The sequence below is a fragment of the Anolis carolinensis genome, chromosome 6 (genome assembly GCF_035594765.1).
Source record: "Anolis carolinensis isolate JA03-04 chromosome 6, rAnoCar3.1.pri, whole genome shotgun sequence".
In the NCBI taxonomy this organism is placed as follows: domain Eukaryota; kingdom Metazoa; phylum Chordata; class Lepidosauria; order Squamata; family Dactyloidae; genus Anolis; species Anolis carolinensis.
Window position 1 is genome coordinate 1,202,283 of NC_085846.1, and position 21,861 is coordinate 1,224,143.

Sequence of the window (21,861 nt, forward strand, 5' to 3'; positions counted from 1 at the left end):
GCCTCCGACCATTAATAGCCCCGGCTTGCTGTTGACCTATGCAGCCCCGAAAGACAGTTGCACCTGTCAATTAGGGAAATTTAGGGACGCTTTATGCGGGAGGCTAATTTACAACACCATAAAACTGCCAGCAAAACACGAGGAAAGGAATGAGGAAGTACAGCCACTTCTGGACGGTGAAGCAACAGCTCCCCCTGTGGCCGGAATCGTGAAGCTGGAAAAATGTTAAAAAATGCCTCTGAGTCTGTCTAATGTATGTTGTTTGTCTGTTGGCATTGAATGTTTGCCGGGGCTATTAATGGTCGGAGGCTTAACCCGACCCGGGCTTCGAACTCATGACCTCTCGGTCAGTAGTGATTTATAGCAGCTGGTTACTAGCCAGCTGTGCCACAAATTAGGCACCAAAACATCATGTTTTACAACAAATTCACAGAAAGAGCAGTTCAATACATGGCAATGTAGTAATTACTGTATTTACAAATTTAGCATCAAAACATTGCAATGTATTGAAAACATTGCCTCTGTTCTATATTATGGCATTGAATGTTTGCCTTATATGTGTGCAATGTGAACCGCCCTGAGTCCCCTTCGGGGTGAGAAAGAAGGGCGGAATATAAATACTGTAAATAAAAATAAATAAAAATTTGACTACTAAAAGGCCGACTGCATTGGGTAATACAGAACATTGGATAAGTGGAGGTTGGATAAGCGAGACTCTACTGTATATATATATGTATATGTATATATGTGTGTATATATATGTGTGTATGCAAAATGTATATAAAGTATACAGAGGTGTCTTAATTATATAACACTAGCTGTGCCCGGCCAGGCGTTGCTGTGGCAAAGTGGTGGTGGTATTGGTTAAAAATTGTTGTGTAATTTTTATTTGACGCTATTTGTATTTTTTTTTATTAATTTTATTGTAAGTTATCTTTTTATTTATTATATTTTATTATTTTCTTGTATTATTTTTAGTTATTTTCTGTTATTATAGTATTTTATTGTATTAATTTTTTAGTGTTTTTAATTATTTTTAGTGTTTTTTATTATTTTTTATTGGGTTGCTAGGAGACCAAGTTGGAGGAGCTTAGCCTTCTAACTGGCAGCAATTGGATAAAAGCAATTATTCCTCTCTCTCTAATTAGGACTTTCTTTTTCTTTTTCTTTTTGTTGTATCAACCTAGAGGCGTGGGTGATGGGTTGTGTTGTCAAATTTCGAGGTTGGGGGGCCTGTAGTTTTGTTGTTTTGTGGGTCGCCGTGATGCCATCACTCTTTTATATATATATATTTATCCCAGTCTTGCTCTTCTTTCTGCCAGTACCGAGACCTGGCTCTGCTGCTCCTTCTCGGGCCCACATCTGGATCTGCTGCTTCCCCGCGCCGCCACCAGAGGGCGCTCCGAGCCAGCCTCGCCAAAGGACTTCTCAGGACCAGAGAGAGAGGCCTTTCCCACCGCCTTTATTTTCCCTTCCACAAATCAATCCCTGTTTTAACATCAACAGCAGCATTACAACAGTCTTATTACTATTATTGGTATTTACATGTACATTGCAACACAACACACGAGCACATTAGGTCCAAGTGTCTGGGATTCGCCTCTATTATTATTATTGTATTATGTCACAGCAAACAAGATAGATATGCTGGATTTCGTTTCACAAAATCACACCGGCCTCCAACTGACAAAGAGTTCTTCTCTCACCCTGGACTTCCCACAGATGTATATGAACCTTCCTTGCTGAGTTTCTCCATACCTCACAACCGCTGGGGATGCCTGCCATGGATGTGGGTGAAACGTCAGGAGAGAATACTTCTGGAACATGGCCACACAGCCTGAAAGACATACAACAACCCTGAGAAGCCACTCTCGTTGTGTTAATCACACCACTGCTGGGAACTCAATCTGTGAAGACTGTGTGTTGACCGGCTGTGCACCAACCTCCACACATTAAAAAATATCACGCACAGGCGTCTTCCCAGAAATGGAGGACCATCATCCTCGAACTACGAGGGATCGCCCCTCGCAGCCCCCCCCCCTTACCTGCAGAGAAGTGTCCACTTTGTCCAGCCGGGGCCGGAAGGTGCCTCTCTCCGGCCCTTCTTCTGGTGGAGGGCTCTGTGGGGGGAGGGGGAGTTATGTGAGCCCTTGGGCACGTCACACTCTCTCAGCCTCAGGGGGCGGCCAAGGCAACCCCCCCCCCCGACTCTGAGCCAAAGGCTGAAATCTGGCTCGAAGGGATTGCCGGACTCCCCTTTTATAACCACAAAAGGGAGAGGGTCTCCTTGCAAAGGGTCATTGCTTTGTCGCCACATCCTTCCCAAGTTTCTAGTCCCCATCAAGGCAATAGATCAGCCAGTGCCAGCCCCATTGCCCTCTCTGGTCCCTTCTGCACTGCCATATAATCCAGATTATCAAAGCAGATCTCCTGGATTTATATGGCAGTGCAGACGGGGCCTCTGTCCGCCCCTGTCTCTATTCTCTCATCCTTTTTGTTACAGGATCCTTCTCAGGGACAGGCCTCCTCTTATGCAAAGTTTCTGAGCACATGCCAAGCCCCTCATCCCGCCATTGCCTTCTTCTCCTGTGAGCATGGAGAGAGGCAAGATGTCTGTGGCCTCTTCTACACTGCCATATAAAGTCCAGTTGATCTGCTTTGAACTGGATTCTATGGCAGTAGAAACACATTTTTTTTTCATTGGGTTGCTGTGAGTTTTCCAGGCTGCCTGGCCATGTTGCAGAAGAATTATCTCCTGACATTTTGCCCACAACTATGGCAGGCATCCTCAGAGTTTGTGAGGTCTGTTGGAAACGAGGCAAGTGGGGTTTATATATCTATCCCTGTCTGATGTCCACGCTGGGAGGAAGAACTCTTCTCTGTTGGAAGCAAGTGGTAATGTTGCCATTGGGCTACTTGGTTAGCACTGAATGGTCTTGCAGGTCCAAAGCCTGGCTGCTTCCTGCCTGGGGGGAGGCACTGCAGACTAATTCAACCAGAGAAGTCAGGCACTGCAGAGCACTTGATGAAGTAACCTGTGTTGAAGTGGGAATGATTGTATATAGAGTTGTTTAAATGTAATTGAGTTATAGTGTTGCAATGTGAGCTGGAGATTGCATCATGCACTGTCTGCTGTCCACTATGCGAGTGTGTAAAGAGTTAACTGTGTATTGCATCAGACAGCAGAGGTGGTTATAAATAGCTCCCTGTGTTATGCCCTCTGCCCTCTGCTCTCTGCCTCTCTGCGCTCTGTCTTTATATATCGTCTTGAGAGTTTTCTGTTTGTTAGTAAATCTTATATAGAAAGCAAAACAGGCTTCAGCCTCTTTATTGGTGCCAGTGATTCTTCGTTGATCTTCCGCTGCATGTGTGTTTATCCAAACCGCGCGCTCTGACAACCTGGACACAGAATATTATTGTTTGAGGACACAGAAATACACTTCTGCTGCCCCTGACCGCCCTGCCTCTCAGGCCGCTCTCAGGCCACCGAGTCCCAAACAGAGAAGACCAAGAGAGCACGGGGACAATTTCAACTGAAAGGAGGAAACCATAAAAATGAATGAAATCTGACTACCAGTGGTAAAAATACTCAGGACAGCAAAAAAAGAACAACACTCTGAAATCAGGGGAATTCCAGACAGGAAACAATCAGGGCTAGCTAAGGATTCCCAGGGCAGGAATCATCCTTGAAGCTGCAAGGCCATTCAATGCTAACCAGGTGATTAATTGCAACATTCACACTTCCTCCAGTAGATTAGAGTTCTTTCTCCCACCCTGGACACTATTCCACAGGAATATCAAGCCCCCTTGCCTAGTTTCCAACAGACCTCACAACCTCTGAGGATGCCTGCCATAGATGTGGGTGAAACATCAGGAGAGAATGCTTCGGGAACATGGCCAGGCAGCCCGGAAAACTCACAGCAGCCCAGTGATTCTGGCCATGAAAGCCTTCGATGACACAGAGGCAACTATGTTTTTCCCAGAGACTGTGAGATAAACAAAGAGGGTCCAGGTGTGAGAAAGAGTGACGTTCGGGGTTAGAGTTGGGATTCCTAAGCGCTCTGAAACAATCATCATTGTGAGACCAACACTGGATTATCATGTGGGAGGTTGTGCCTGTGTCTTAGATTACGGTTCTGGATTCTTGTTTTAAGACTAGGAATTATGGCCCTGTTCATGTTTTCAAACCTTTGGATTATACGAGGGTTGAATGAAAAGTAATGTCTCCACCTTCGTAACTCCTCAACAGACGGCAGTCCTGGTGTGCGGCAGGTCCTGGCTTGTTCAGTAGACTCTCCTCTACAGTTAATTCCATTTGGCAGGAAGCCTTAGCATTGAATGGTTGCGTTGTTAAAGTGCGAAGTATGGAATCCTGCACAGACGGGAAAGCCTTAGCATTGGATGGTTGTGTTGTTAAAGTGCGAAGTATGGAACCCTGCGCAGAAAGTCGGTCAATGTGACTTAAGCAACGTGCAGTCACTGAATTCTTGACAGCAGAAGGTGTCGCCCGAAAGGAGATTCATCAGAGAATGCAAGCTGTTTATGGGGATTGTGTTGATGTGAGTCCTGTGCCTCATTGGGCAAGTGAGTTTAAAGATGTTGAGGTGGGAACATCTGACTTGCGTGACAAACGAAGGGTTGGACGTCCTGTGACAGCAACCACCGAGTTTCACAAGCAAAAGGTTGACAGATTGATTCAGGGCAATCGTCGTATCACTCAGAGAGAAATTTCAAGCATCATCGGCATTTCACAAGAACGTGTGAGTCACATTATTGCTTTGCTTGGCAATCGGAACATCTGTGCACGATGGGGACTGCGAGACGCTGGTTATGGAAACAGAGTGTCAACTTCTTCTGGCTTCAGAAAACTTGTTCATCGTTGGCAGAAATGTATCCAATTGTCTGGTGATTATGTGGAAAAGTGAATAGTGGTGGTTAAAGAGCACATTCTCAGGATTATTTCTGCATTTGATTTACAGTAGAGTCTCGCTTATCCAACGTAAACGGGCCAGCAGAACGTTGGATAAGCGAATATGTTGGATAATAAGGAGAGATTAAGGAGAAGCCAATTAAACATCAAATTAGGTTATGATTTTACAAATTAATCACCAAAACTTCATGTTATACAACAAATTTGACAGAAAAAGTAGTTCAATACACAGTAATGCTATGTAGTAATTATTGTATTTACGAATTTAGCACCAAAATATCGCGATGTATTGAAAACATCGACTACAAAAATGCGTTGGATAATCCAGAACATTGGATAAGTGAGTGTTGGATAAGTGAGACTCTACTGTATTAACATACTCCCATCCAAACCCAAGTAACGAAGGTGGAAGCATTACTTTTCATTCAACCCTCATATCTCTGTGATTCAGTTTGGATTTTGAGCCCATGTTGAGTATTAGATCAAAGAATATCAAGTTGATGGATGTCATTCTGGAAATACCCGTGAAGTCTGGATATTGAGTGCTCCTTGGTTCTCGTTTATGCTGATTATTCTGAATTACCTTTTGGATATTAACTTAATTCACTTTTACCCTGCCTTTTTATTATATACTCTTTTCTCAGTAAACTACGTCCTTATTGTGGATTGCCTTTGAGCTGTGTGGTGCTTGGGTGCAAAGGAGTCACGGCAACGGCGGGGCTACAACAAAGGCCAACCCCCCCCCCCCCCCCCCATGGAGCAAGGATGTGCAAAGTGAATCTGACAAGAAGAGAGATTTAAGAACGGGTAAAAGAGACGGGAGGAGGCTGCAATTTATTTATTTACTTACTGTCAGAGTTTTATATTATTTGGGTCATTTCTTATGTGAAAATGAATAAGTGTTTGCAAGAATCATGTCCCATCTATGTTTGACCAGCAGCAATTAAGACACCTGCTTAAGATTGAGGGCTATTAATAGAGTCTGAGTAAGTCTTGTGTCAGTGTTGTTGTGGTGTTGTTGTAGAGTGAGAGGAGAGAAGGTGAATATGAAGATGCTGTGATGGTGGAAAAGATGGTATTGCTGCTGAAAAGCTACTGAAGGAGAACCGAAGAGAGGTTTGAAGAGGTTTGAAGACAGAGAGTCCAGAAACCACAAAGGTTAAAGCTTGAAGATAAGAAAGCTTTGTTTTTGCTGCTGATAAAAGCAAAGGACTGTGTTTTGTATGTTTTGTTTATATAAATCTTTCTTTACCAAAGGACAGTTTGTTTTGAGGTTTTTCTCCTTGGACAAGGGTGCAACTTCCGCAGAAGGGGTTGAGAGTTTGGAACCCAATTTGCTAGCTGCGACACTTACTTCATTTATGTCCCATCCTTCTCACCTTGAAGGGACTCAGGGCGGCTCACAACAGGCACAAATAGATGCCAAACATACATAATATAGGGTAAAATATCAAGGTCGGGTGCTTGAATGCTATGCTCCAGCAAGACTATGTAAATAGTGTATGTTACTTCAATAAAGACAAGAGCCGCTGGTTTCAGCCGACAGCTGGGAAGTGTGCGTTTATTTCTGTGTGACTGTGCAGATGGCCAGATCGCCGAAGGAGAAGTCAAATTGAGACGGAAGGTGAATGTGTCTCAAATTAACCGTTTTTTTTTGACAAATAATAATTACTTTAAAATCACATAATTAAAACATATAAATCTTAAAACCATTATTTAAAAGTCACACATTCCAAGGCAAATCCCTAGAGCGATTCATATATTAGAGGTGTGCAGATTTTTCATTACACGTCACGAGTCGGATCCAATTGGTTAAATTTGTACCTGAGATGCAAGAATCGAAACTTACGCAATACTTTTTCGTTTGAATTTTGTAAACCTGGGAAGCCTTCCAAAGTCAGTTTTATTTTCAGCGCAAGGAAGCAAAGCAAAGCCAAAAAGGCTGACATTCCTCTTTAAACGAATGGCCTCTCACTTTTAGAAGAGGGAAGAAGCAGGGAGAAAGCCAAGTTTGCTGGGAAAGAGATGGAGAAAGCACAGGGTTCTGGGAAATGTAGTTTGGGAAGGCGAAGAGCCCTATGGCAGAGAAAGCAATAGGCCCTGCTCTCAACTACATTTCCCAGAATTCTGTTCACATCAGAATAGGGGAGATAATAACAATATAATAATAACAACACTTTATATATATTCCGCCCTATCTGCCCAAGGGGACTCAGGGCGGATCACTATACACATACATGGCAAACATTTAATGCCATTTGGACAGACAGGACAGAACAGACAGAAAGGAGGTATGTTGCCTTGAAATCCAGCTTTGGCACCTTGGAGGTTGTGCTCGGATTCAGCCACAGGGGGGCGCTGTTGTTCCCTTCCCTATGACAAAGAGCCATAAGAACTTCCTCCTTCCTTTTGGTCACCGGCATTTCTGGTCTTTTTTTTATCATGATGTTGTAAAATACCTCCCCGGCTTTTTAGTGCTACCTAATTTTTCTACTTACAGCTCTAAATTTTTGAATTACTTAGGTAAACAGTGAGCTGGGCTGACCGTTGGGTGCTCACCCAGACCCGGGCTTCGAACTGGCCACCTTTGGGTTGGTAGATCTTATTGCTGTTGGTGATTTCCCAGCTGTGCTAAAGCCCGGCCCTCCATCGCAACAGCCCCCCTCATTCATTGACCAAGGGACCAAGCCTTTGGGCAATGTGTCCCTACGTCACAGCCAGAGTTCCCATGAACGGTTGAGTCTACAAAAAGGAGGTCTGGCTGAGACTTCTAGGTAGTCAATCTCTGTGCTCAGCTGGGAAGACATCCCTCCATGGAAGTTCTGTTGGTTAACATGAGAGAGGGACATTCAAGGACATAGCTCTTGTGCCCTTTTTAAAGAAGCTTTTTTGTCATAACTTTTTTAAAAATCCAAAAATTTGGGGGGAATGATCCCCTGTTATCCTGTGCCACTGCGGAGAAAATTTAAGGAGATCGCTCTTGTAGTGTTTTTATACATTAAAAAGGTTGTTAATAAAAACTGTGAAAATTTTCCAAAAATCCATGGATAAGTGAAATGTTCTGAAACTTGATGGGCTCACAGTGGTCAATGTGTTCTACAATTGCAGCAAGCTTCAGCCCAATAGCTGTAAAAATGAGGGAGAAAAAAGCCCCTGAAGTTCCTCCACTTGAGCAATTAGCAGAACGAAAAAGTAACAAAATTTCATTACTCTCGTTATAGTCATAACATTTCACTAATGAGACTTTAGAAACACTTCAGAAATGAAACACCAGCGCCCCCTAATTTTGCAATGAGTTTTGAAACATTTGTAAATGTCAAATTACGTTATGATTTCACAAATTAAGCACCAAAACATCATGTTTTACAATAAATCAACAGAAAAAGCAGTTCAATACACGGTAATGTTATGTAGTAATTACTGCACTTACGAATTTAGCACCAAAACATCCCAATGTATTGAAAACATTGACTACAAAAACATTGACTGCTAAAAGGTAGACTGCGTTGGATAATCCAGAACGTTGGATAAGCGAAGGTTGGATAAGCGAGACTCTACTGTATTTACTTCATTTATACCCCGCCTTTCTCACCCCACGGGGCACTCAAGGCGGCTTACAACTCCGGCAACATTCAATTCAGCTTAAAATATAGTAATAAGACACAACCCAGCACAGAGCTTCAAAAGAACAGATTGAACTGGTTGTTTTGCTAAAGACTTCAAAGCTCAGCACAGGGGAAGGTAGCGGGGATTAAAGTGCATAAATCTTCTCATAAGGGACGGGAATAAACGAGGAGGCTAATTAGCTAACACTGACATAATGGGCTGCGATAGGTATGCTCCAGCAAGAAAGATGACATTATGGCGCATGCTCACAAATAGGGAAAAGTTTCTTGGGAAACGAAAGTTAAGACTGGCAATATAAATAGAAGCTCGGCCCAAGAGCAGGCGTGGGGCTTCTTTCTTTTGCAAAAGCTCACTGTATGTTCATCTGATCAATAAACTCATTAAAAGAGAGAGAGCCAGGAGAAAAGCTTGGGGGAGGAGGAGGAAAAAAGTGTGGATGCTTTGCCGAGTCCCAAGGGCCCCACGGAGCACACTTTGAGAACCGCTGGACTAGAGATGTTTGGACCCTGAGCCTCAACACTCCCCTCCCATGGATCTCTCCCCAAAACAACCCCTTTCTTATCCCACCCTCTCCACCCCCAGTTCTCTTGCCCTAGTACCTGATCTTAAAGACGTGGATGGTCCCGTTGCAGAGGGCCACCGCCAAGCGCCCATCCCCAGCCACGGTGGCCATGCGGGGCCGGTCAATGCCGTTCTCGGCCGTCAGGAAGTCCCCGAGCACCTCCCCGGCCGGGGAAAGGGCCAGCACCCGGTTAAGCTCCCTCAAGACCACATAGACAGTGCCCCGAGGGTCGGTGCAAACAGACCCCGGCTGGCAGCCCCCCAGCTGCCTCTCCTGGCACTCGGCCACCAGCCCCCCATTCTCTGCAAAGAGCACCACGCTGTTATAGTGCCAGTCTGACCCCACAAAGCCCCCCTCACGCCTGGCCAGGAAGACCAGGCAGTGCCTGGCAGAGCCCCCCGGCCGGACCTTGCCCACCTGCTGCCCTTCCAGGTTGTAGAGCTCCACGTGCCCAGTTACGCTGACCGCCAGGCGGTCGCTCCCCAAGGCCGCCATGGCATGGTTGGCCTGACCTTTTGGCAGCGCCTTCTCCCAGGCCAGCCCCCCATGGCCGTCCAGGAGGAAGAGCCGGGAGCCGGCCGTGAAGGCCACCTTGCTGCCCAGGGCGGCCACGCTGAAAGGCGCCACCCCCTCGGGGACCGGCACCGTCCCCCTGAACTCCCCCTGCAAGGAGAAGCGCTTCAGCTGCCCGTTCGTCTCGTCGGCCACCAGAAGCTCCCCAGGGCCAAAGGGGCACAGGCCGGTCACCTGCGGGCGCCGCTTGTCCGTGGGGGTCTTGGCCCAGAAGCTGCAGGAGAAGAAGGCCTTGGGGGCCGCACGGCTGGGAGCTGCAGGTAGGACCTCTTGACTGGAGGGCTTTTCTGGGCTGGGGGCTTTGGGAGCCTCTCCCCCAGTCTGGGGCTCTTGCTGCTGCTGCTGCTTCTTCGTCTTCTTCTTCCTCCTCTTCTTCTCTGCTCTGCTGAGCTCCTCCTCCTCTTCTTCTTCCTCTCCCTCTTCCTCTAGGCGGAAGGGGCTGCGGCCTCCCTCCAGGTCCGCCAGGTCAATCTCCAGCCGGGGCAGCCGGATCTGCAGCGTCTCATCGGAGTGTCCCTCCTGGAGCTCCTTCAGCCGCTCAGAGACCAGTTGCTCCAGGGAGAGGACCTCCACCCCTTGGCCCTGGGTCAGGACCCTCCGGGCGAAGGCCGCTGTGCTGGAGGCCACCTGCTCCTGCAGCTCCAGCTCCGAGCGCAGGGCCGCCCAGGCCTTCCTCCGCTCCTCCACGTGCTCTGAAAGGCGGGCCAGCACCTCCTCCCGCTGGGACAGCAGCCAGGCCACCGCCCGCGAACAGGCCTCTTCCACCCGGGTCCGGATCCTGGCCTGGCCGGCCTCCAGCCCCTCCACCGCGGCTTCCAGGCCGGCCCTGTCTGTGGCCAAGCGACGTGCCACCGCCTCGACCTTCCCCAGGAGCTCTTCGACTGCCAGGCGGCGCTCCTCGGCCGCTTCGGCCAGGGTCCGGCAGGGATGCTGCAGGTGAGGGCCCAGGCGGCACTCCCGGCAAAGCGGGGCCGCGCAACGGTCGCAGAAGAAGCGCAACTCCTCCCCAGAGTGCTTCTTGCAGCGGGAGGCCTGCCGCTCCCGCACCTCCCGGTCGTAGCGCCCTGAGAGGTATCCCTCCATGTCCACCACGCGGTGGTTGTGCGTCAGCCGGGAGCAGCGGTGCCCCCCAGCACAGGACGGGCACATGTCGTCGGCACAGTCCAGGCAGTGCGAGGAGGCCGGCCGGGGGGGCTCCTGCCCGATGAGGGGGCACAGGGCGCAGGCGGGGGAGGAGGGCGCCCTCCCTGCGGGGCAGGCCAGGTCCAGCAGCCCGTTGATGAAGAAGTTGGTCTTGAGGGCGGCCACCCCTCCGGCCGGGAGGGGCACCCGGACGCGGCACTCGGGGCAGCGCAGCGTCTGCGCATCCGCCTCCTCCTCGGCCGCCTCCTCCGCTTCCTCCTCCGCCCGCCCGTCCAGCAGTGTCTCCAGGCAGCCCTGGCAGTAAGTGTGGAGGCAGGGCAGGATCTTGGGCCGGCTGAAGCGCTCCAGGCAGATGGGGCAGGAGAGGAACCCACTGGCCAGCGCCTCCCACAGCCAGGAGGACGAAGGGGCTGCGCTGGGGGCGGCGGAGTGGCCTTGGGCGGCTGCCATGTCGGGGTCCCACCACCTGGGACGAAGGGGTCGCAGGACCTGTTGGAGACGGCAAGGAGCGGTCAGTGAGAAAAGGCAGGTTAACAGCCTATTGTTGTGCATGACCCCTTCTTTAGGACAGAATAGAATAACTTTATTGTCATTGTACATCATAAAACAAAGTTCAATGCTGCCTCCAGTGACATTATATATACCATTTCCTGAATAAGAGCTATCCCGAAAATAAGCCCTGGCATGATTTTTCAGGATTTTGAGGATGTGTGTGTTGTAGTTGGGCTAAGGGGCAGTTCTGGTACTACTGGTAAAACTGCTAGTAGGAGGAAAAGGGGTAATGGTGAGCAGGTGTTTGATGAGGAACAGCAAGTTCCTCATCAAACAAGCGGGTTCGGGAAATACTTATGGCTCCTTCTGAGGATGAAACGTTTGAAGGGTTCTCTAGTGAAGAGGAGTCAATGCTGGAAGATGATGGGTTAACAGAAAGTAGAGGAACTAAGAGGTCAACTTGGGAGCAAGAGTCAGATGAGGAAAGGGAAAGGAAGAAGATCCGAGATATACTTACTGCTCCCACGGAAGATGAAACGTTTGAAGGATTTTCTGGGGATGATGGGTCTGGGAATGGGATGGAAGATGCTGCAGAACCAGTTTCTGAGGGTGCATCGGGAGACTGGCACGCTACTGGTACACCAGGGACATGGGGAGATCTAAGTCTTGAACAAAGATGGAGTGATTGGAGGGCTGATGGGTGAGGTTCACCTATGAGATCAAGATCAGCTGTGGGTAATGATGACCGGGCGGAGGCCTCATCATCATCGGACTCTGAGGTGTAAGTTAAAAGTGGAGTTGGAAGTGAAGGTCCCTTGCAGAAGGCAAGGTGTCGTTTTGGGACATTGCTTTGTCGCTGCCTGGTCTCCTCGAGTCCTGGCTGTACAGCTTCGTGTTCCTGAATCGGTTTTGGCTCCTGACGACAACAACGTTCGTTCCTGGTTTGGCATTCCTGGCTTCCCTCTAGCTCCTGAGTTCGGTGTTGGCTCCTGATGACGACCACGCTCATTCCTGGTTTGGCATTCGCTGGCTTCCTTTTGGGTTTCTGGATTCGGCTTGGCTCCTGATGATGGCGTTGCTCGCTCCTGGCTTGGTGTTTGTTGGCTTCCTGCTGGTTCCTGAATTTGGCTTGGCTCCTGACGACGGCATCCTTACTTCTGGTTTGCTCCCATTTGTTCCTGAATTCGGCTTGGCTTTTGACGACGGCATTACTACTCCCTGTTGGCTACAGGAAAGGAGATTCCACTTGAACATCAGGAAGAACTTCCTCACTGTGAGAGCTGTTCGACAGTGGAACTCTCTCCCCGGGGCCGTGGTGGAGGCTCCTTCCTTGGAGGCTTTTAAGCAGAGGCTGGATGGCCATCTGTCGGGGGTGCTTTGAATGCGATTTCCTGCTTCTTAGCAGGGGGTTGGACTAGATGGCCCATGTGGTCTCTTCCAACTCTACTATTCTATGATTCTATGATTCTATGAAAGGATGCCGTAAGGGAGAGAGAGAGGCTTCCTTTCTGCTGCCCTGGAAACTAGGACTCAAGGCAGCCATGGGTTCAAATGACAGGGAAGGAGATTCCATTGAACATGAGGAAGAACTTCCAAACGGTGAGAGCTGTTCAGCAGTGGAACTCTCTGCCTCAGAGTGTGGTGGATGCTTTGAAGCAGAGGTTGGGTGGCCATTTGTTGGGGGTGCTTTGATTGTGCTTTCCCTGCATGGCAGAAGGGGGTTGGACTAGATGGCCTTTGGTGTCCCTTCCAACTCTATGATTCTATTCTTCTTCTTTTCATTTAGGAAACCCCAGACCTTATCACAAAGGAAAAACCGGTATATGTGGCACCCTATGCACACAAGTTTGACAGCTGTGATGCCATGTTGCCCGGTGCCCTTCGGTGTGCATCCCGTTGTGACTCGTGTGGGTCCTGCACTTTCAGAAACAGGCAGCCCCAGAGTTGCAAACATCCGACTTACAAACTACTCCTAGATTTGTGTTGTCAAAGGCTTTCGTGGCCGGGATCACAGGGTTGTTGTATGTCTTTGTTGTATGTGTGGCCATGTTCCAGAAGTATTCTCTCCTGACGTTTCGCCCAAATCTATGGCAGGCATCCTCAGAGGTTGTGAGGCATGGAGAAACTAGGCAAGGAAAGGAAAAATATATATCTGTGGAGATTCAGGGTGTGGCAAGAGTCCTTTGTCACTGGGAAGCCAGCATTAATGTTTCAGTTAATCACCCTAATTAGCATTGGAAAGGTTTAGTCTCTTGCCTGGGGGGCAGCCTTTGTTCAATCAATAGCCATCCTTGGGGCTCCTCTGCCCTCAGAGTGTTGCTTCCCATCTACTGTTCTGATTTTTGAGTTTTTTAATACTGGTAGCCAGATTTTGTTCTTTTTCATGGTTTCCTGCTTTCTGTTGAAGTTGTCCACATGCTTGTGAATTGCAATGGCTTCTCTGTGTCGTCTGACATGACAGTTGTTGGGGTGGTCAAGCATTTCTGTGTTCTCAAATAATATACTGTGTCCAGGTTGGTTCCTCAGGTGCTCTGCTATGGCTGACTTCTCTGGTTGAGTGAGTCTGCAGTGCCTTTCATGTTCTTTGACTCGTGTTTGGGCAATGCTGCGTTTGGTGGTCTCTATGTAGACTTGTCCACAGCTGCATGGTATCCGGTAGACTCCTGCCAAGGAGAGAGGATCCCTCTTGTCCTTCGCTGACCGTAGCATTGGTTGGATTTTCTTTGTGGGTCTGTAGATAGTTTGTAGGTTGTGCTTCTTCATCAGTTTGCCTATGCAGTCAGTGGTTCCCTTGATGTCTGGTAAGAACACCTTTCCTCTGGGTGGATCTTAGTCCTAGATTTGTTGTCGAAGGCTTTCATGGCTGGGATCACAGGGTTGTTGTATGTCTTTCGGGCTGTGTGGCCATGTTCCAGAAGTTCTGATGTTCTGGAACATGGCCACACAGCCCAAAAGACATACAACAACCCTGTACTCCTAGATTAGAACAGAGCTGAGACAACAGGAACGGAGAGGAATCTCCTCCGTAGAAGGAAGGATGGAAAATCCACTCCTGGAAGAGTCATTATCAGGGGCAGAAGGGGCTCCACTGAAACTTTATCCCAATCCTTGTTTATAAAACAAGTTTTTTTTAAATATTGGGAGGCAGATTGTGCTCATATTCATGGTTTCCTCCTTTCCGTTGAGTTTCCCCAGCTGCTTCTTGCAGATTTCAACGGCTTCTCTGTGTCATCTGACACGGTGGTTGTGAGAGTGGTCCAGCATTTCTGGGTTCTCAAACCACGAAAATGAACCGAATCTGGCTCCCAGTATTTAAAAACTCTAAAATCAGAACAGTAAATAAAGAGCAAGACTTTAAAAAGCAAGGGAATTCCAGACAAGAATCAACTGGGGCCAGTGAACACCTCCCAACGAAGGGTTCCCCTAGGCAGGAAGCAGCCAGGCTTTGAAGCTGCAAGGCTACTGAATGCTGGAACTCTCTCCCCTTGGAGATCAGACTTGCACCCACCATAACCACATTCTGAAAAAGCTTGAAAACATGGCTCTTTCAATGTGCTTTCGAATAATCCGCTGCACTTTCACCATACAGTCCAAATCGCCCTGCCGGCTCCGAGCCCTTTACCCTGCTCTGGTTCCACTATGCCTGTTTGCACAAGTCTGCCCCTCCCATGTTTGGTTCTGGATATGTATTTTAATTTTAATTTGTAACTTGTACTGTTTTATGTATATGTCAACTGTTGTTTTTAGGGCTTTGTCCCCATGTAAGCCGCCCTGAGTCCCCTTGGGGAGATGGAGGCAGGATATAAGAAATAAATTATTATTATTATTATCATTATTATTATTAATCAAGGTGGCCAATTGCAACGTTCACACTTGCCTCAAGCAGGCAAGTGTTCTCTCTTTCACCCTCCACGTCATTCTACAGATATATAAACCTCCCTTGCCTAGTTTCCAACAGACCCCTCAATCTCTGAGGAGGCCTGCCATAGATGTGGTAGAAACCAGGGCCGTAGCCAGAAAAAAATTTCGGGAGGGGTTTTGAAAATTGGGGGGGGGGGTTGGGTTGAACCCCTGACCCACCTGCCCCCCGGGTTCAGACCTGTCAATATCAGATAGTGCCTGGAGGGACTCTTAATATTTTGCGTCTCATAGACTTAGCGTGAGGATTTGGTTAACCAGTTAAAATTCATGAGTAAACCAGGTTTTTTTTTAACTTGAAAAATTTCGGGGGGGGGGGGTTGAACCCCTTCCCCCCCCCCCGGGCTACAGGCCTGGTGGAAACGTCAGGAGAGAATGCTTCTGGAACATGGCTAGGCAAGCCCGGAAAACTCACAGCAACCCAGTGATTCCGGCCATGAAAGCCTTCGACAACACAATAAAATACAATAATATAGTACAGGGGTCCCCAAACTAAGGCCCGGGGACCCCCGCCCTCATTTATAATATAATATTTTTCTATCAGTTTTAATAATATAATATATTGTATATACATATGATGTTGATAATATTCTCATTTTATACAATATAATACTAATAATAATACCAAATAATAATATTAATTATATGTTATATATTACATATAATATTACGGTATAGTGGTATAGTTCAACATAGTAATATATAATGCTAATATTGTGCTATGCTAATAATATAATATATTGTATGTATATACAGTTGCTCTGAGTTCTGGGTGAGAAGGGTGGGATATAAATGTAGTAAATAAATGTAGTAAATGAATAAATAATTTTGGACTTAGGCTTGCCCAAAGTCTGAAATGACATGAAGGCACACAACAACAACAACAATCCTAATTAAGGGTTGTTGTATGTCTTTCGGGCTGTGTGGCCATGTTCCAGAAGCATTCTCTCCTGACGTTTCGCCCACATCTATGGCAGGCATCCTCAGAGGTTGTGAGGTATGGAAGGGTCCATACCTCACAACCTCTGAGGATGCCTGCCATAGATGTGGGCGAAACGTCAGGAGAGAATGCTTCTGGAACATGGCCACACAGCCCGAAAGACATACAACAACCCTGTGATTCTGGCCATGAAAGCCTTCGACAACACAAATCCTAATTAACCTGACTATCTCATTGGCCAGAAGCAGGCCCACACTTCCTATTGAAATCCTGATAGGTTTATGTTGGTTAAAATTATTTTCATTTTTAAATATTGTATTGGTCTTTCATTGTTATTGTTGTTGTTTTGCACTACAAATAAGATATGTGCAGTGTGCATAGGAATTTGTTCGGGGTTTTTTTTCAAATGATAATTCGGCCCCTCAACAGTCTGAAGGATTGTGGACCGGCCCTCGGCTTCAAAAGTTTGAGGAGCCCTGATATAGTATAATGTGTTCTGGCAGGATGTCCCGCCTGCAAAGGCAAAGTTTTGGCAGTTGAGTAAACCTCTCCCATGTTTTTAGGATAGAACCAATTAGGGAATGGTGGCATCGATCGCCCACCCAGGAACAAACACCATGGCTTGCCATAATATGACGACGATGGGGCTGTTCGTGGAAATGGGAACAGCCCCCCCCCCCCCCCGCCAGACCCGAAGGTCGGCCTACCTGAAGCCACGCAGCCCCCTCTCCCCGCCGCCGTCCTTCTGCGGACAGAGAAACGAAAGCGAAACCGTCCCGCCGCAAATACGCCTCCTCCTCCCCCTCCTCCCCTCGCTCTCTTGGCCCCTCCCTCCGCCGAATCCTCGCCATTAGGTTGCGTGATGTGTTTGGGACTGTCTTAAAAAACGGAGAGGCGGGTAAGGCCATGAGATGATATTCGGTCCTGCCCCACTGATAGTCTTCTTCTTATGTTTATTTACACTGCTTTTCAGAATCATAGAATTGGAAGAGTCCACGTGGGCCATCTAGCGCAACCATAGAATCATAGAACTGTAGAGTTGGAAGAGACCTCATGGGCCATCCAGTCCAACCCCATTCTGCCAAGAAGCAGGAAATCGCATTCAAAGCACCCCTGACAGATGGCCATCCAGCCTCTGCTTAAAAGCCTCCAAAGAAGGAGCCTCCACCACAGTCCGCGGCAGAGAGTTCCACTGTCGAACAGCCCTTCTCACAGTGAGGAAGTTCTTCCTGATGTTCAGGTGGAATCTCCTTTCCTGTAGTTTGAAGCCATTGTTCCGTGTCCTAGTCTGCAGGGCAGCAGAAAACAAGCTCCCTCCCTCCTCCCTATGACTTCCCTTCACGTATTTGTACATGGCTATCATGTCTCCTCTCAGCCTTCTCTTCTGCAGGCTAAACATGCCCAGCTCTTTAAGCCGCTCCTCATAGGGCTTGTTCTCCAGACCCTTGATCATTTTAGTCGCCCTCCTCTGGACGCTTTCCAGCTTGTCAACATCTCCCTTCAACTGTGGTGCCCAGAATTGGACACAGTGTGATTCCAGGTGTGGTCTGACCAAGGCAGAATAGAATAAGGGGGAGCAGGACTTCCCTGGATCTGGACGCTATTCCCCTCTTGATGCAGGACAGAATCCCGTTGGCTTTTTTAGCAGCCGCTTCACATTGCTGGCTCATGTTTAACTTCTTCCCCTTCCTCCCCACGAGGACTCCAAGGTCTTTTTCGCACACACTGCTGTCAAGCCAGGCATCGTCCCCCATTCTGTATCTTTGGTTTCCTTTTTTTCTGCCGAAGTGAAGTCTCTTGCATTTGTCCCTGTTGAACTTCATTTTGTGAGTTTCGGCCCATCTCTCTAGTCTGTCAAGATCGTTTTGAATTCTGCTCCTGTCTTCTGGAGTGTTGGCTCTCCCTCCCAGTTTGGTGTCATCTGCAAACTTGATGATCGTGCCTTCTAACCAGGCCCGGCCCAACACGGCACGCTGGCCACGCCCCCGCGTTGGGCGCCACCTTCCCAGGGGCGCTATTGAGTTTGGAAAGGACTGCCCAACTGAGCTGAAGTCCAGGCTGCTGGGGCTTGCCTCCTGGAGATGCTTTGGAGGGCGCTGGGGCAAAGGAGCCTCGCTGAAGCTCTGGGCGGGCGCCCTTTGGGACAAAGCAGTGCCTCTCTTCCCCCGTTTGGCAGCAGATGAGAGCCAGGTTGGCCTCCTTGGACCTGCTTCGGCTTCCCTCCCCTTTGCCTTTACAGCCGGAGAGCCAGGGCTGCCTGCACATGCAAAATGGAAAGGACACACGAAGTGGGAAAGACCGGGTGGATCTCTCCTACTTGTTCAGGATGGGCTCCCATTGGCTATTTGGCGCTGTTTCAGCCGATACTGGCCTATGGGAGCTCTCCTTCCTTTTCTCCCTCCCTCCCTCCCGCTCCCGTGCCTGGAAGCCACGCCCCCTCCTGTTGCTTTCCTCCATTAGCAGCAGCCAGGCCAGCAACGCGCGCCCTACGAGGTAGGCTAGAAATTTAGAGCAGGATTTAAAACTGCTTTTTATTTGTGGGTTGTTGTGAGTTTTCCAGGCTGTGTGGCCATGTCGGGAGGCATTGTTTTCTGGCATTTCGCCCATGGGGCAGGCATCCTCGGGGATTGTGAGGTCTGTTGGAAACTAGGCAAGTGGGGTTTATATACCTATGGAAGGTCCAGGGTGAGAGACAGAATTGGCCAGCTTGAATAGCATTGAATAGCATTGCAGCTTCAAAGCCTGGCAGCTTCCTGCTTTTTATTAATTTATTTATATCCCTCTCCTGACATTTCACCCACATTTATGACAGGAAGAGCCAGCTAATACCTCCCAACAAAGGATTCCCCTAGGCATGAAGCAGCCAGCCTTTGAAGCTGCAAGGCTGCAAAGCTATGCATTGCTAATCAATTTGGCCAATGGCAACATTCCCACTTGCCTCCAACAGTTCTTTCTTCTACCCTGGACATCATTCCACAGGTATATATACGCTCCACTTGTCCCCACCCTCCCTGATTGACTTTGCAGCTGCAAGGCCATTCAATGCTAATCAAGGTGGCCAGTTGCAACATTCACACATGCCTCCAACAGACAAGAGTTCTTTCTCCCACACTGGACATTATTCCATACTTATATAAGCCATTGAAAATCGGCAAAACCTGGCAACCACCATTAAAACACTTTAAAACCAGGACAGTGAATAAAGAGCAACACAGAGAACAGAGGAATTGCAGACAGGCAACAATCAGGGCCAGCTAACACCACCCAACAAAGTATTCCCCCAGGGAGGAATAAGCCAGGCTTTCAGGCTCCAAGGCCATTAAGTGCTTATCAGGGTGACCAATTGACTATGCCACAGCAACTGGCTGGTAGAATCATAAAATGTTAAAATTAGAAGGGACCTTAATGGTCATCACATTCAACCGCATTCTGTCATACAGCAATACACACTTAAAGCATTCCTGAAAGATGACCATCTTTCCCCAAAGATGGAAAGTCCACAACAGTCCCATACAATCAATTCCACTATCACACAGAATACAAACATTATTCCTAATATTTAGGTGCTTCATTTCCTAGTTTTAGGTGAGATTAGGTCATTGTGCCTTCAAGCCATTCCTAACTTATGGCAATCCAATAACAGGGGTTGCTTGGCAAGACTTGTTCAAAGAGAGGATGCTGCTGCTTTCCTCAGAGGCTGAGAGAGTATGACTTACCAAAGGTCACCTAATGGGCTTCCATAGCACAGCAAAGAATTTGAACCCAGGTCTCAAGAGCCATCGTTCAATGCTCAAACCACTACACTGCTGTTTTAGGCTTGATAATGGCCCCTTCAGCACTGCCATATAAAATCTAGATCATCAGCTTTGAACTGGATTATATGGCAGTGTGGACTCAGATAATCCAGTTCAAAACGGGTAATGTGGATTATCTGCTTTGATAATCTTAGATGGGAGTGTAGAAGGCCCCTTCTACACTGCCATATAAAATCCAGATCATCTGCTTTGAACTGGATTATATGGCAGTGTGGACTCAGATAATCCAGTTCAAAGCAGATAATGTGGACTATCTGCTTTAATAATCTTATATGGGAATGTAGAAGGTCCCTTCTACACTGCCATATAAAATCCAGATCATCTGCTTTGAACTGGATTATATGGCAGTGTGGACTCAGATAATCCAGTTCAAAGCAGATAATGTGGATTATCTGCTTTAATAATCTTATATGGGAATGTAGAAGGTTCCCTTCTACACTGCCATATAAAATCCAGATCATCTGCTTTGAACTGGATTATATGGCAGTGTGGACTCAGATAATCCAGTTCAAAGCAGATAATGTGGATTATCTGCTTTGATAATCTTATATGGGAGCAATTGGTGTGTGTGTTGGGGGGGGGGGGCGCCAAAATTCTGTTCGCTTACTCTTGAAAATTATGTAGAGCCGGCTCTGCTTCTAACCCTTCGTCTAAGTCGTTAATAAAGATGTTGAACAGAACCGGGCCCAGGACGGAGCCCTGCTTGTGGCACTCCACTTGTCACTTCTTTCCATGATGAAGACGACGCATTGGTGAGAATCACCCTTTGGGTTTGTTCGCTTAGCCAATTACAGATCCACCTAACCGTAGTTTTGTCTAGCCCACATTTTACTAGTTTGTTTGCCAGAAGGTCGTGGGGGACTTTGTCGAAGGCCTTACTGACATCCAGGTACGCTACATCCACGGCATTCCCTGTATCGACCCAAATCGTAACTCTATCGAGAAAACTCTAGAGAGAGACAGCTGTAGATCAGGGTGGGAGGTAAACAGTGGATAAGCAAATGTTGGAAAGTGAGACTCTACTGTATCTATAGATATATATGTGTATACAAAATGTATATAAAGTCTACAACATTTATCCCAGTCTTGCTCTTCTTTCTGCCAGTACTGAGACCTGGCTCTGCTGCTCCTTCTCGGGCCCACATCCGGATCTGCCGCTTCCCCACGCCGCCACCAGAGGGCGCTCCGAGCCAGCCTCGCCAAAGGACTTCTCAGGACCAGAGAGAGAGGCCTTTCCCACCGCCTTTATTTTCCCTTCCACAAATCAATCCCTGTTTTAACATCAACAGCAGCATTGCAACAGTCTTATTATTATTATTATTATTATTATTATTATTATTATTATTATTATTATCATTTACATGTACATCACAACACAACACATGTGCACATTAGGTCCAAGTGTCTGGGATTCGACTCTATTATTATTATTATTATTATTATTATTATTATTATTATTATTATTGCAGTAGTAGTATCACCCTTTGTTATTGATATGGCTTATATCCATTGGCAAAGCTCTGGCTGGGTTGCCTTCTGTATTATTGCACTCAGATTTGGGGCGCCTGGAAAGGGGGGTGGGCAAGGAAGCGGGGGGGGGGGGGGTAAAGGGCAAAAAGGAGGGGGGCACGTAAACAGTGCCATGTAAACACAGAGCGGCATGTAAACAGAGCGGGGGGGGGGGGGTGAGCCACCTTCCAACCTCCCATTCAGGTGTATAGTGAGCACCAGAAGTGGGCGTTGAAGCCCCCTCCCCAACTTGCCAATGCCTGGGGACCCCTTAAAAAGACCCCACAGGGACTTGCAAACTCAAACGCAAGCACTTCATGGGGAGGTTGCCCCTTTAAGGATGGCAAAAGGG

General features: G+C 47.8%; 1 protein-coding gene across 2 annotated transcripts; it reads right to left on the reverse strand.

Annotated features, from left to right (window-relative positions):
- Positions 1–1,452: 1,452 nt before the first annotated feature.
- Positions 1,453–18,559, reverse strand: LOC100566841 (E3 ubiquitin-protein ligase TRIM56-like). Of its 2 annotated transcripts, XR_010007269.1 has the most exons (3): positions 16,893–16,963; positions 2,046–2,120; positions 1,453–1,837 (listed from the first exon to the last, which is right to left on the reverse strand). XR_010007269.1 is itself a non-coding variant. In XM_008124090.2 (2 exons), the coding sequence occupies exons 1-2, from the start codon at positions 17,091–17,093 to the stop codon at positions 9,150–9,152; spliced, it is 2,376 nt and encodes a 791-aa protein (XP_008122297.2). In that variant the 5' UTR covers positions 17,094–18,559; the 3' UTR covers positions 5,754–9,149. The 2 variants fall into 2 exon arrangements, 1 of the variants encoding a protein (XP_008122297.2); XM_008124090.2 differs by lacking the exons at positions 1,453–1,837; positions 2,046–2,120 and adding an exon at positions 5,754–11,324 and having other exon boundaries at positions 16,893–18,559.
- Positions 18,560–21,861: the final 3,302 nt, after the last annotated feature.